Source organism: Panulirus ornatus, chromosome 19 (assembly GCF_036320965.1).
Source record: "Panulirus ornatus isolate Po-2019 chromosome 19, ASM3632096v1, whole genome shotgun sequence".
Lineage (NCBI taxonomy): Eukaryota > Metazoa > Arthropoda > Malacostraca > Decapoda > Palinuridae > Panulirus > Panulirus ornatus.
In genome coordinates, this window is record NC_092242.1 from 57479755 (window position 1) to 57492797 (window position 13043).

Consider the following 13043-nt stretch of genomic DNA (forward strand, 5'->3'; position numbering starts at 1 on the left):
CTGAAAAAGGACTGATGATTGGGAATACCTGGTTTAAAAAGCGAGATATACATAAGTATACTTATGTAAGTAGGAGAGATGGCCAGAGAGCGTTATTGGATTACGTGTTAATTGTCAGGCGTGCGAAAGAGAGACTTTTGGATGTTAATGTGCTGAGAGGTGCAACTGGAGGGATGTCTGATCATTATCTTGTGGAGGCTAAGGTGAAGATTAGTATGGGTTTTCAGAAAAGAGGAGTGAATGTTGGGGTGAAGAAGGTGGTGAGAGTAAGTGAGCTTGGGAAGGAGACCTGTGTGGGGAAGTACCAGGAGAGACTGTGTACAGAATGGAAAAAGGTGAGAACAATGGAAGTAAGGGGAGTGGGGGAGGAATGGGATGTATTTAGGGAATCAGTGATGGATTGCGCAAAAGATGCTTGTGGCATGAGAAGAGTGGGAGGTGGGCTGTTTAGAAAGGGTAGTGAGTGGTGGGATGAAGAAGTAAGAGTATTAGTGAAAGAGAAGAGAGAGGCATTTGGACGATTTTTGCAGGGAAAAAATGCAATTGAGTGGGAGAAGTATAAAAGAAAGAGACAGGAGGTCAAGAGAAAGGTGCAAGAGGTGAAAGAAAGGGCAAATGAGAGTTGGGGTGAGAGACTATCAGTAAATTTTAGGGAGAATAAAAAGATGTTCTGGAAGGAGGTAAATAGGGTGCGTAAGACAAGGGAGCAAATGGGAACTTCAGTGAAGGGCGTAAATGGGGAGGTGATAACAAGTAGCGGTGATGTGAGAAGGAGATGGAATGAGTATTTTGAAGGTTTGTTGAATGTGTCTGATGACAGAGTGGCAGATATAGGGTGTTTTGGTCGAGGTGGTGTGCAAAGTGAGAGGGTTAGGGAAAATGATTTGGTAAACAGAGAAGAGGTAGTAAAAGCTTTGCGGAAGATGAAAGCCGGCAAGGCAGCAGGTTTGGATGGTATTGCAGTGGAATTTATTAAAAAAGGGGGTGACTGTATTGTTGACTGGTTGGTAAGGTTATTTAATGTATGTATGACTCATGGTGAGGTGCCTGAGGATTGGCGGAATGCGTGCATAGTGCCATTGTACAAAGGCAAAGGGGATAAGAGTGAGTGCTCAAATTACAGAGGTATAAGTTTGTTGAGTATTCCTGGTAAATTATATGGGAGGGTATTGATTGAGAGGGTGAAGGCATGTACAGAGCATCAGATTGGGGAAGAGCAGTGCGGTTTCAGAAGTGGTAGAGGATGTGTGGATCAGGTGTTTGCTTTGAAGAATGTATGTGAGAAATACTTAGAAAAGCAAATGGATTTGTATGTAGCATTTATGGATCTGGAGAAGGCATATGATAGAGTTGATAGAGATGCTCTGTGGAAGGTATTAAGAATATATGGTGTGGGAGGCAAGTTGTTAGAAGCAGTGAAAAGTTTTTATCGAGGATGTAAGGCATGTGTACGTGTAGGAAGAGAGGAAAGTGATTGGTTCTCAGTGAATGTAGGTTTGCGGCAGGGGTGTGTGATGTCTCCATGGTTGTTTAATTTGTTTATGGATGGGGTTGTTAGGGAGGTAAATGCAAGAGTCCTGGAAAGAGGGGCAAGTATGAAGTCTGTTGGGGATGAGAGAGCTTGGGAAGTGAGTCAGTTGTTGTTCGCTGATGATACAGCGCTGGTGGCTGATTCATGTGAGAAACTGCAGAAGCTGGTGACTGAGTTTGGTAAAGTGTGTGGAAGAAGAAAGTTAAGAGTAAATGTGAATAAGAGCCAGGTTATTAGGTACAGTAGGGGTGAGGGTCAAGTCAATTGGGAGGTGAGTTTGAATGGAGAAAAACTGGAGGAAGTGAAGTGTTTTAGATATCTGGGAGTGGATCTGTCAGCGGATGGAACCATGGAAGCGGAAGTGGATCATAGGGTGGGGGAGGGGGCGAAAATTTTGGGAGCCTTGAAAAATGTGTGGAAGTCGAGAACATTATCTCGGAAAGCAAAAATGGGTATGTTTGAAGGAATAGTGGTACCAACAATGTTGTATGGTTGCGAGGCGTGGGCTATGGATAGAGATGTGCGCAGGAGGATGGATGTGCTGGAAATGAGATGTTTGAGGAAAATGTGTGGTGTGAGGTGGTTTGATCGAGTAAGTAACGTAAGGGTAAGAGAGATGTGTGGAAATAAAAAGAGCGTGGTTGAGAGAGCAGAAGAGGGTGTTTTGAAATGGTTTGGGCACATGGAGAGAATGAGTGAGGAAAGATTGACCAAGAGGATATATGTGTCGGAGGTGGAGGGAACGAGGAGAAGAGGGAGACCAAATTGGAGGTGGAAAGATGGAGTGAAAAAGATTTTGTGTGATCGGGGCCTGAACATGCAGGAGGGTGAAAGGAGGGCAAGGAATAGAGTGAATTGGAGCGATGTGGTATACAGGGGTTGACGTGCTGTCAGTGGATTGAATCAAGGCATGTGAAGCGTCTGGGGTAAACCATGGAAAGCTGTGTAGGTATGTATATTTGCGTGTGTGGACGTGTGTATGTACATGTGTATGGGGGGGGGGTTGGGCCATTTCTTTCGTCTGTTTCCTTGCGCTACCTCGCAAACGCGGGAGACAGCGACAAAGTATAAAAAAAAAACCAATCTTTACCCTTAGAGACAGTGACCTTTGCATACATTCCTTAATGTGCTTGGAACCTTTGCCTCTTCACCCATCCTATGGCTCTTTTCATCTCCCATGTTCCCATATACTACCATATCCACTCCCAGATATCTAATACACTCCACTTCCTCCAAGCTCTCTCCATTCAAATCACACTCCAAACAACCTGATTGTCTTCACTGCTAAACATAATAACCTTGGTTTTATTCACATTTACTGTCAACTTTCTCCTGCCACACAATTTTCCAAATTTAGACTCCAGCTGTTGCAGTTTCTCACTCAAATATGCCACTAACATTCCAACTCCCTTACCCCAACAAACTTTCCAAGACCCTTGCATTCACCTCTTTCATCACTCCATCTTTGAACAGATTAAAAACAGCTGTGGCCATTTACACCATACACCCCAGCTGCAGGCCCTCTCTCTCACTTGGAACTACTCACTCTCCTCTGTTCCTACTCTCACACATGCCATACACTCTTGATAACTCTTCACTGCTTCTGGTAGCTTTCCTCCCACACCTTTCATCTTCTCATCTCTTAATTTGCTCTTTGTATGATGCTGTTTGTTTCGTTTGCTACTCCTTCGGTAAAGTTCTCAATTCAAGGTTTGTCTGGTATTGGGTTCAACCATGAGCCTGATCATCTTTTGAATGTTTATGCAGTCACTCAATATGTGTTCCTTCCATGGAGGATGGGGAGAAGTAGGAGGAGGCATAAAGGATACAATACCACATTTCTCTCTTGCTCTGTCATTTACTGTTTACTCACCCACATCATATCATCCATTTCCAACACCTCTACTCTACATTTTCATCGAAGGCTTATGTCTTACATCCATACAGCACTTTGCTTTTGAAGACAATCACCTCTCTTTCCACACATTCCTCAATGTGCCCAGGACATTTCCTCCCTTATCAACCTATAGCTCGCTTCAGCTTTCATGATTCCATTCATTGCCATATCTACTCCCAAGTATCTGAAACACTCCACTTCCCAAAGATCTTTTTATTCAGACTTACATTCCAAAATCTCTTTTTTTCACTGCTAAACATAATACCCATAGTTTTATTCACATTTACTCTTGGTTTTCTCCTTTTGCACACTTTCCCAAACTTGAAATTGACTTCTACAGTCTTACTTGAATCCGCTAGCAGAGACATTTCATCAGTAAAGAACAGGCTCAGTTTGTAGGCACACTACTACCCCTAACAGATTGTATACTTGCTGTTCTCTACAAGGTTGTTTCATTCACATCTCTGACCAGTCCATCCATTCACAGAATATACAGCTTTGATGACATCACAGACCCCTTCTGCAGACCCAGCCTCACCTGGAACCACTGACCCTCCTCTCTTCCTGTTTGCACTTATACCTTACTCTCTTGATGAAATCTTTTCACTGCTTATAGCAGCTTACCTCCCACACCATATTTTTGCATCTTCACAAAGCATCTATTTCAGGCTCATCATACACTTTCTGATTCATAAGTGCCACATGTAAGCCCTTCTGTTATCTAAGTATTTCTTGCACACATTCTTTAAAGCAAACATCTGATCCACACCTCCTCTACCACTCCTGTAGCCACATTGTCCCTCCAAAATCTGAAGCCTTGTGCATGCCACCACCCTCTCAGTCACCACTCTCCCACAACTTGCCTGGTACACTCAGCAGATTTATACATCTGTAATTGGAACATTCACTTTTGTCTCCCTTGCTACCATACAGTGGCGCTATCCAGGCATTCCACCAGTCTTCAGGCATCTCACCATGAGACACCCATACATTGTAAATCCTAGCTAACCAGTCAACAATACAGTCACCCCCTTTCTTGAGAAATTCAGCTGCAATCCCATGCACTCCAACCACTTTGCTGCACTTTATCTTTTGCAAGATTTTTGCTGCCTCTTCTCTTTTTACCAAACCTTTCCCTGACTCTCTGACTTTGCATACCTTCACATTCAAGCATCCCAAATCTGTTACCCTATCATTGAATACATTTAACAGTCCTTTGAAGTACTTGCTTCATCTCCTTTTCACCTAATTTCTGTCTCTTACCACTTCCCCATTTGCCTCCTTTTCTCAATGTTCCCATTTGTTTTCTTGTTTTTCTCTTCATTAACTTCCTTCCTGAATATTTTGTTATTCTCTCTGAAATTTGCTGATGCTTGCTCATCCTAACTCTCATTTGCCCTCTTTTTCAGCCCCTGCACCTTCCTCTTGACAACTTATAGTTATACCGTACAACTCCCAGTGACTAGCACTCCTTCTCTGCAAGTAATGCCTGTACACCTCTCTTTTCCCTTTCACGAGCAACTGTAATTCGTCATCCTATGACTCGCTACCCTTTCTTGCCTGTCCACCTCCGACCTTCTGTGTGCCTTACACTTCTCTTACACATGTAAGTACTGTAATGCGTTCCTAATTGCTGTACATACCATTCCTCCTTCACGTCCATAGCTTTATATGCTCTCACTTTTTGCTATTCTACACTCAGTGCTGGCATGTGCAAGAGATGCATGTGGCATGTAAAAGGTGGGAGATGGGTAGATTTGAGAGGGTAATGAGTAGTGGGATGAAGAAGTAAAGTTGGTAGTGAAAGAGATAAGAGAGGCAACTAGTTGGTACTTACAGGGAGTGAGTGCAAATGAGTGGGGCATGTATAAGAGAAAGTGGCAGTTAGTCAAGAAGAAGGTGCAGGGGTTGAAAAAGGTCAAATGAGAATTGGGTAAAGTATCAGTAAACTTTAGGGAGAATACAATGTTTTAGAAGGAGGTGAATAATGTGCAAAAAACAAGAGAACAAGTGGAAAGATTGGTGAGGGGGCAAGAGCAGAATTGATAACAGGTAGTGATTAAAGTGAGGAGGAGATGGAGTGAGTATTTTGAATGACTGTACTGTTGAATATGTTTGATAATAAAGTGGCAGATGTCGGGTACTTGGGTTGGGGTGGTGTGTAAAGTGAGAGAGTCATGAAGAGTGGTTTGGTGAAGAGAGGTGATGAAAGCCTTATGTAAGATAAAAGTGGCAAGGCAGCTGGAGTGGATGGTACTCCAATTGAATTTATTAAGAAAGGGGGTGACTTTTGTTGATTGATTTGTATAGATTTTCATTGTATGTATGGATCATGCTGAGGTGCCTGAGGAATGGTGGAATGCATGTATAATGGCATTGTATAAAGGCAAGGTGGATGAAGGTGAGTGTTGAGACTAAAGAAGTGTGAGTTTGTTGAGTGTACCTATTAAGTTGTATGGGAAGACAGTAACTGAGAGGATGAAGGCATGTACAGAGCATCAGATTAGGGAGGAGCAGTGTGTTTTCAGAAGTGGTAGAGGATGTGTGGATCAGTTATTTGCTTTGAAGAGTGTGTGAGAAACGTTTAGAGAAACTGGAGAAAACAGCGACAAATTTTTTCAAGGGCATAAGGCATGTGTACAGCTAGGAAGAGAGGAGCGTGGATAGTTCCAAGTGAGGTTTGGTCTGCAGCAATGGTGTGTAATGTCACATATGTATATCATTATCTTTCTTCAAATTGTTAATTGCACTGATGAATCTTTTTGGACATCTCTTGATGAAGTGAACATCCATCAATAGGTAGTGTATGCCAGTTTGTCAAAACCAGTAGTCCCAAATTGTCCAAAAAGGCTCTTCATTGCTATTAACAATTTGAAAAAAATAATGATATACATATTGCTAAGGCAGATAAGGCTAACACAGTTGTGATTTGGACAAAATTGATTATTTATCAAAAGTTAATTATCTTTTATGTGATGATATACCATACTTTTAACTCAGTAGAAATCCCCTAGAAGTGGTTGTTGTTGAAAGGTAATGATTTACCAAAAGATTTTTATCATCCCCTTCATTGCCATATATGTATGGACTTATCAAAACACATAAGCCAAACTTTCCAGCATGACCCATAGTGAGTTCTGTGGGCTCCATCACATATGAATTATCAAAATGGTTAGTTTCTTTATTAAGTCCACTAGTGGGTAAGATATCAAATTCTGATATCATGAACAATGTAGAATGAGTTAAGCTTAATGATATCCATGTTTATTTTGATTTCAAACTAGTTAGTTTTGATGTTTCATCCTTGTTCACGAAAGTTCCAGTTGATGACTTCTTAGGATATTTGGTTGATTTCTTAGATGATACTGATTTACCTGTTTCAAATTCTGTGTTTATTGGATTGATAGAATTATGTATAAGAACCTGTGTATTTGAATTCAGTGGAGAATAGTATGCTCACATTTATTCTTACAGCTATTTGAACTTGGTTCTGAAGGAGGGGACCAGGAGACTGATGGAGAATTATTAGCAGAAACAGAAGAGATGCCTTATGAATGCGGTGCACGCCAAAAGTTCCCCATGCTCTTTGATGATCCAGTTCCAGTTCAGGTTAGCTTTTCTTTCAACTTCGTACATATGAGCAAGAGCTTGTTGTGTTTAATTCATGGTATTTTTTGAAACTGATTCCTGATACCATAACCTTAGAGGTGGCTGATATAATCATGTTATGAGACTAGAAGTACAGTTATATGTGTAATGAAATTCTTGCTGATATCCACTGATATCCCAGTGTTTTATCTTGCTTGCTTTGGTAGAGATAAAGGAAACTGTTTATGCTGCAATAATATTGTCATTGTATTTATTCTCTCATCATTTTCATTGGTGTCCACATTTTTATGCCTAAGTGAAGCTTTTTGCTATCTTAATAGGAATGACCTTCTGCCACTTTCTTTTATACATCTCCCAGTCATTTGCGCTCCTTCCTTGCAAGTATCATCCAAGCGCCTCTCTTTTTTCTTTGACTAACAGCGTTACTACTTCATCCCACCAATCACTACCGTTTCTGATCTGCCCACCTCCAACCTTTCTCTTGCCACATTTATCTTTTGCACAAGCCATCTCTGTTTCCCTAAATACATCCCATTCCTCACCCACTCTCCTCACGTCATTTGCTTCACCTTTTGCCATTCTACACTCAATCTCTCATGGCACTTCCTCATGCAAGTCTATTTCCAAGCTTATTTATTCCCACCACTCTCTTCTCCCAAACATTCTACCATATTTTTTGAAAACCTCGACAAATCTTCACCTTCACACCCAGTTTTGTAAGTGTTTTGGATGAAGCTTAAAGAGTCATCTGTGTATGAGAGTGTTTGGGGTTTACCACTTGCATTCATCACTTGTCTAACAAAACACATGGATGTTTAGGTTTAGGCTCCAGGCGAGCATATGAAAGTGTGCAACTGAGGTCCAGCTGAGGTTGATAAGCATATGATGAAATGGGTTTTTGATAGTCAGAGTTATTCATTTACCCATCCATTGTCAATGAATATCCAAGACCCCAAGTTCTATAAAACAGAAAGAAATAAAATGTTAATTCTGGAGTGATTTCTAGTACTTTTCATTACGAATTAGTTTTATCTAACTGTTCATATCTTGATGTTAGCAGTAGATTTCTATCCCTGCTTGAAACACATAGTTTTTGTATTTCTTTTAAAGGCTAATAAATGGTATGTTGCATGGGCTCGGGTGAGTGGGCCAAGCAGCGATTGTGGATCTTCAGGGCAGAGTATGGTCACTACTGAAGATCAGTAAGTATCACATAGACAGTTTTTGTATAATGTTATTTTAATGTAATGAAATAAGGTATTGTTACCTGGACACCAGAAAAGATAGATAAGTCTTACATTGACAACTTTTATAAATTGTAATTTTGTTATATTTAATTATGCCGTACTATGTATACAATTCAGCTTCAGGTCATTTGCAAAGATTTCACTCTCAAGAGAAGAGAGGCCACTTCAACAATATGATGAGATTTCTGCATTATGAATGATTTAACTATATCTGTATATGTAGGCACCACAAAACAGTTTTACATTCACAGTATTTCCAAACTTTAGCATTGTCAATTAAACTGTTCTTTTAATGTGATGCATTATTTAGCATATCATCTTGTATGTTAAACCTGAGTAGTATTTAACATTCCTGAATATGTGACTCTTGAAAAAAGTCTTCAACTGTATCCTTTTATTCTGCAAAACACATTTTACATTTTTGATTATCATCCTCACTGCTTATTCTTTATTCTCATCCAGTTTTGTATCTTATTCTTCATTTAGTGTTCATACTTAAACTTCCATGACTATATCTTAATTTTCTATTTCAAATATGCATCTTCAGTTTGAAGCATAATGATGTCAGTAAAAATTTTTAGTGCTTGAATTAGTGATATCTGGTTTAAGATTTAGTGGATGTTAGGTTTGCTTTAGTGAAATAAAATGATTGAATTTTGCCAGTGCTTTGAGCACAAGAGCACTACTTTAGGATTTAGGTTAGTATGAGGAGGAGAGAAATAAGAAGAATTGAAAAATGGAGAATGTTAAAAGTTTTTAAGATTTTAATGATTTTGAAAGCATATGGCTGCTGTAACTGCAGTCTATGGAAAGCCAGAGAAGAGGAGTCCATCATCAGGAAACTCCAGCCGGTGACTTTCATTATTAGTATTTATATTACTATATTACTTTTTCTTTTCTTTTTTAGAAAATAGAATGAAGATTACATTACCAAGTGATAAAACAAGATGTTAAAAGACACCATATGTACAAAGAAAACAAACATACCTTCCATAGAGGCTATAATCCCTTTAAGTATTCCTAGTGGTACAATAGTGAGCCTGTTTCTGCCATGTAACTTTCATCATAGGGTCAAGTAAACCTTAATGATGATCATCATCATTAATCTTGATATTGCTACTTTTGTTTTCCCTTATCAAAAATGTATTTATTTCTCCCCATTTCACCGTATGTTTGTCATTGACTATCAGACACATTATCACTATCATGGCTGCCAGATCTATGTTCTGATATATGTCCATCCACCATGGTCATTGTAGGGTTGCTGACTGCTGTGAAATTTCTAAGAATGAATTATCACTGCTGGTGACATTGGGTACCTTTATATGGGTCAAGGCTACCCTAGGATATTCAGAATGTGGTAGGAAATATCATCATTATTTTTGAGGAAAGAAACCTGGATGTTCTAGCTCTGAGCAAAACACAGCACAAGAGTAAAGAAGAAGAATGGTTTTGAAATATCTTAGGAGTAAAGTTTGGGGTTGGTGAAATGACAAGGGCTAAGAAAGGAGTATCACTACTCCTGAAGCAGGAGTTGCAGGAGTGTGTGATAGAGCATAAGGAAGTAATTCCTAGATTGATGTGAGTAAAAATGAAAGGGAATGGCAAGAGATGGTTGATCATTGTTGCTTGAGCATATGGCTTTAAGAAGAAATATCATGAGAAGCAAGTGTTTTGGAAGCAGATAAGTGAGTGTGTTAGCAGTTTTGATGTAAGAGTCAAGATGTTTGTGATAGGTGATTTGAATGCAAAAATTAGTAATTTGGCAATTTAGTTTATGATTAGGGTGCATGGGGTATTTAGTGTTATGAATGGAAATGATGAAGAACTTGTAGAGTTAAATGATGAGAAAGGACTGATGATTGGGAATACCTGGTTTAGAAAGAGGGGCAAATGCAAGTATGCATATGTAAATAGGACAGGTGGTCAAAGAGCATTATTGAATTACATATTAATTGATAGGCATGTAAAATAGAGACTTTTGGGTATGAATATGGTTAGAGGTGCAGCTGGTGGGTTGACTGATCACTCACTTTCTTGTGGAGGCAAGGATGAAGATTTACAGAGGTTTTCAAGATAGAATTAACAGTGCCTGGAAGAGGAGAGTGATGAGAATAAGTGAGCTTAGAAAAGAGGTATATGTGAAGAAACTCTAGGAGAGATTGGGTGTAGAATGACAAAAGGTGTTGCAGTTAGCATTACTGAATGTTATGCGTTCATAGGCCGCCCAGGATCAAACCCATAGGTTTGAATCTACTTGCGGCAGTTGCTCCACAGTCAAACCAACCGTTCATCTACCCCCCAGGGGTTGGTTGATAAAATGGGTACCTGTCTTTTCCTAGCGCTACCTCACGCACATGAGGGGGGGAGGGGGTTGTTATTTCATGTGTGGTACGGTGGTGATGGGAATGAATAAAGGCAGACAGTATGAATTATGTACATGTGTATATATGTATATGTCTGTGTGTGTATATATATGTATACGTTGAGATGTATAGGTATGTATATTTGCATGTGTGGACGTGTATGTATATACATGTGTATGTAGGTGGGTTGGGCCATTCTTTCGTCTGTTTCCTTGCGCTACCTGGCTAACGTGGGAGACAGCAACAAAGCAAAATAAAATGAATAATAGATAATTATTTATTTGTTATACTTTGTCACTGTCTCCTGCGTTAGCGAGGTAGCGCAAGGAAACAGAATAAAGAATGGCCCAACCCACCCACATACACATATACATACATGCCCACACACGCACATATACATACCAATACATTTCAGCGTATACATACATATACATACACAGACATATGCATATATACAAATGTACATATTCATATTTGCTGCCTTCATCCATTCCCGTCGCCACCCCGCCACACATGAAATGGCACGCCCTCCCCCCTCATGCACGCATGAGGTAGCACTAGGAAAAGACAACAAAAGCCACATTTGTTCACACTCAGTCTCTTGCTGTTGTGTGTAATGCACCAGAACCACAGCCCCCTTTCCACATGTAGGCCCCACAAAACTTTCCATGGTTTACCCCATAGTCAAAGCTATCAGTACCTGTAGGTCACACAGTTGAGCTTCTTTATTAATGAGGTGGACTGTACACACTGATCAAAAAAGTATTCCTTACACTTAGGTACACAATTATAAGTCTTCTTATAATCATAGCTGCCAGTATCAACATGTCACACACATATATATGTCTTCTCATTATCCACGATAGGTCTAGTTACAGGTCAACTTATTTCCCTGAAACAGTACACAGAGGAATATGTTCACTTTCAGGAAAAACATTTTGATAGAAGATTCAGTTTTATTACAGGTACGTTTAGTATTCTAGTGCATATGGTATTCTGTCCACAAACGTACGATCTCATGTCACTTGAAACACTTGACAACACTTAACTCACTCAGCTCAATCTTTGTAACTAGATTTTCCTGTGGTGAGCACTATGCACAAGCCCTCCAACATTTTATTTTCAACACATCCACCCTCCTCCGTACAACTCTATATATAGCCCATGCCTCGCAACCATATAACATTGTTGGAACTACTATCCTTCAAACATACCCATTTTTGCTCTCTGAGATAACATTCTCTCCTTCCACACATTCTTCATCACTCCCAGAACCTTCGCCCCCTCCCCCACCCAGTGACTCAATTCCACTTCCATGGTTCAAAGCAAACACCTGATCCACACATCCTCTACCACTTCTGAAACCATACTGCTCTTCCCCAATCTGATGCTCTGTACATGCCTTCACCCTTTCAATCAATACCCTCCCATATAATTTCCCCGGAATGCTCAACAAACTTATGCCTCTGTAGTTTGAGCACTCACCTTTAGATATTTAGATATAGTATTATATAATCTTAGAAAAGCAAATGGATTTGTATGTAGCATTTATGGATCTGGAGAAGGCATATGATAGAGTTGATAGAGATGCTCTGTGGAAGGTATTAAGAATATATGGTGTGGGAGGAAAGTTGTTAGAAGCAGTGAAAAGTTTTTATCGAGGATGTAAGGCATGTGTACGTGTAGGAAGAGAGGAAGGTGATTGGTTCTCAGTGAATGTAGGTTTGCGGCAGGGGTGTGTGATGTCTCCATGGTTGTTTAATTTGTTTATGGATGGGGTTGTTAGGGAGGTGAATGCAAGAGTTTTGGAAAGAGGGGCAAGTATGAAGTCTGTTGGGGATGAGAGAGCTTGGGAAGTGAGTCAGTTGTTGTTCGCTGATGATACAGCGCTGGTGGCTGATTCATGTGAGAAACTGCAGAAGCTGGTGACTGAGTTTGGTAAGGTGTGTGAAAGAAGAAAGTTAAGAGTAAATGTGAATAAGAGCAAGGTTATTAGGTACAGTAGGGTTGAGGGTCAAGTCAATTGGGAGGTGAGTTTGAATGGAGAAAAACTGGAGGAAGTGAAGTGTTTTAGATATCTGGGAGTGGATCTGGCAGCGGATGGAACCATGGAAGCGGAAGTGGATCATAGGGTGGGGGAGGGGGCGAAAATTCTGGGAGCCTTGAAGAATGTGTGGAAGTCGAGAACATTATCTCGGAAAGCAAAAATGGGTATGTTTGAAGGAATAGTCGTTCCAACAATGTTGTCTGGTTGCGAGGCGTGGGCTATGGATAGAGTTGTGCGCAGGAGGATGGATGTGCTGGAAATGAGATGTTTGAGGACAATGTGTGGTGTGAGGTGGTTTGATCGAGTAAGTAACGTAAGGGTAAGAGAGATGTGTGGAAATAAAAAG

At 40.2% G+C, this 13043-nt stretch overlaps 1 protein-coding gene across 3 annotated transcripts in view; it reads left to right on the forward strand.

The window, feature by feature from the left end:
• hiw (MYC binding protein highwire) overlaps window positions 1-13043 on the forward strand; it is a 443394-nt gene that overhangs the window by 129013 nt on the left and 301338 nt on the right. For all 3 annotated transcript variants that reach the window (XM_071673952.1, XM_071673951.1, XM_071673953.1), the window contains exons 26-27: window positions 6903-7037; window positions 8148-8239. In XM_071673952.1, coding sequence (XP_071530053.1) covers window positions 6903-7037; window positions 8148-8239 — 227 coding nt within the window. The remainder of the gene's footprint in view (window positions 1-6902; window positions 7038-8147; window positions 8240-13043) is intronic.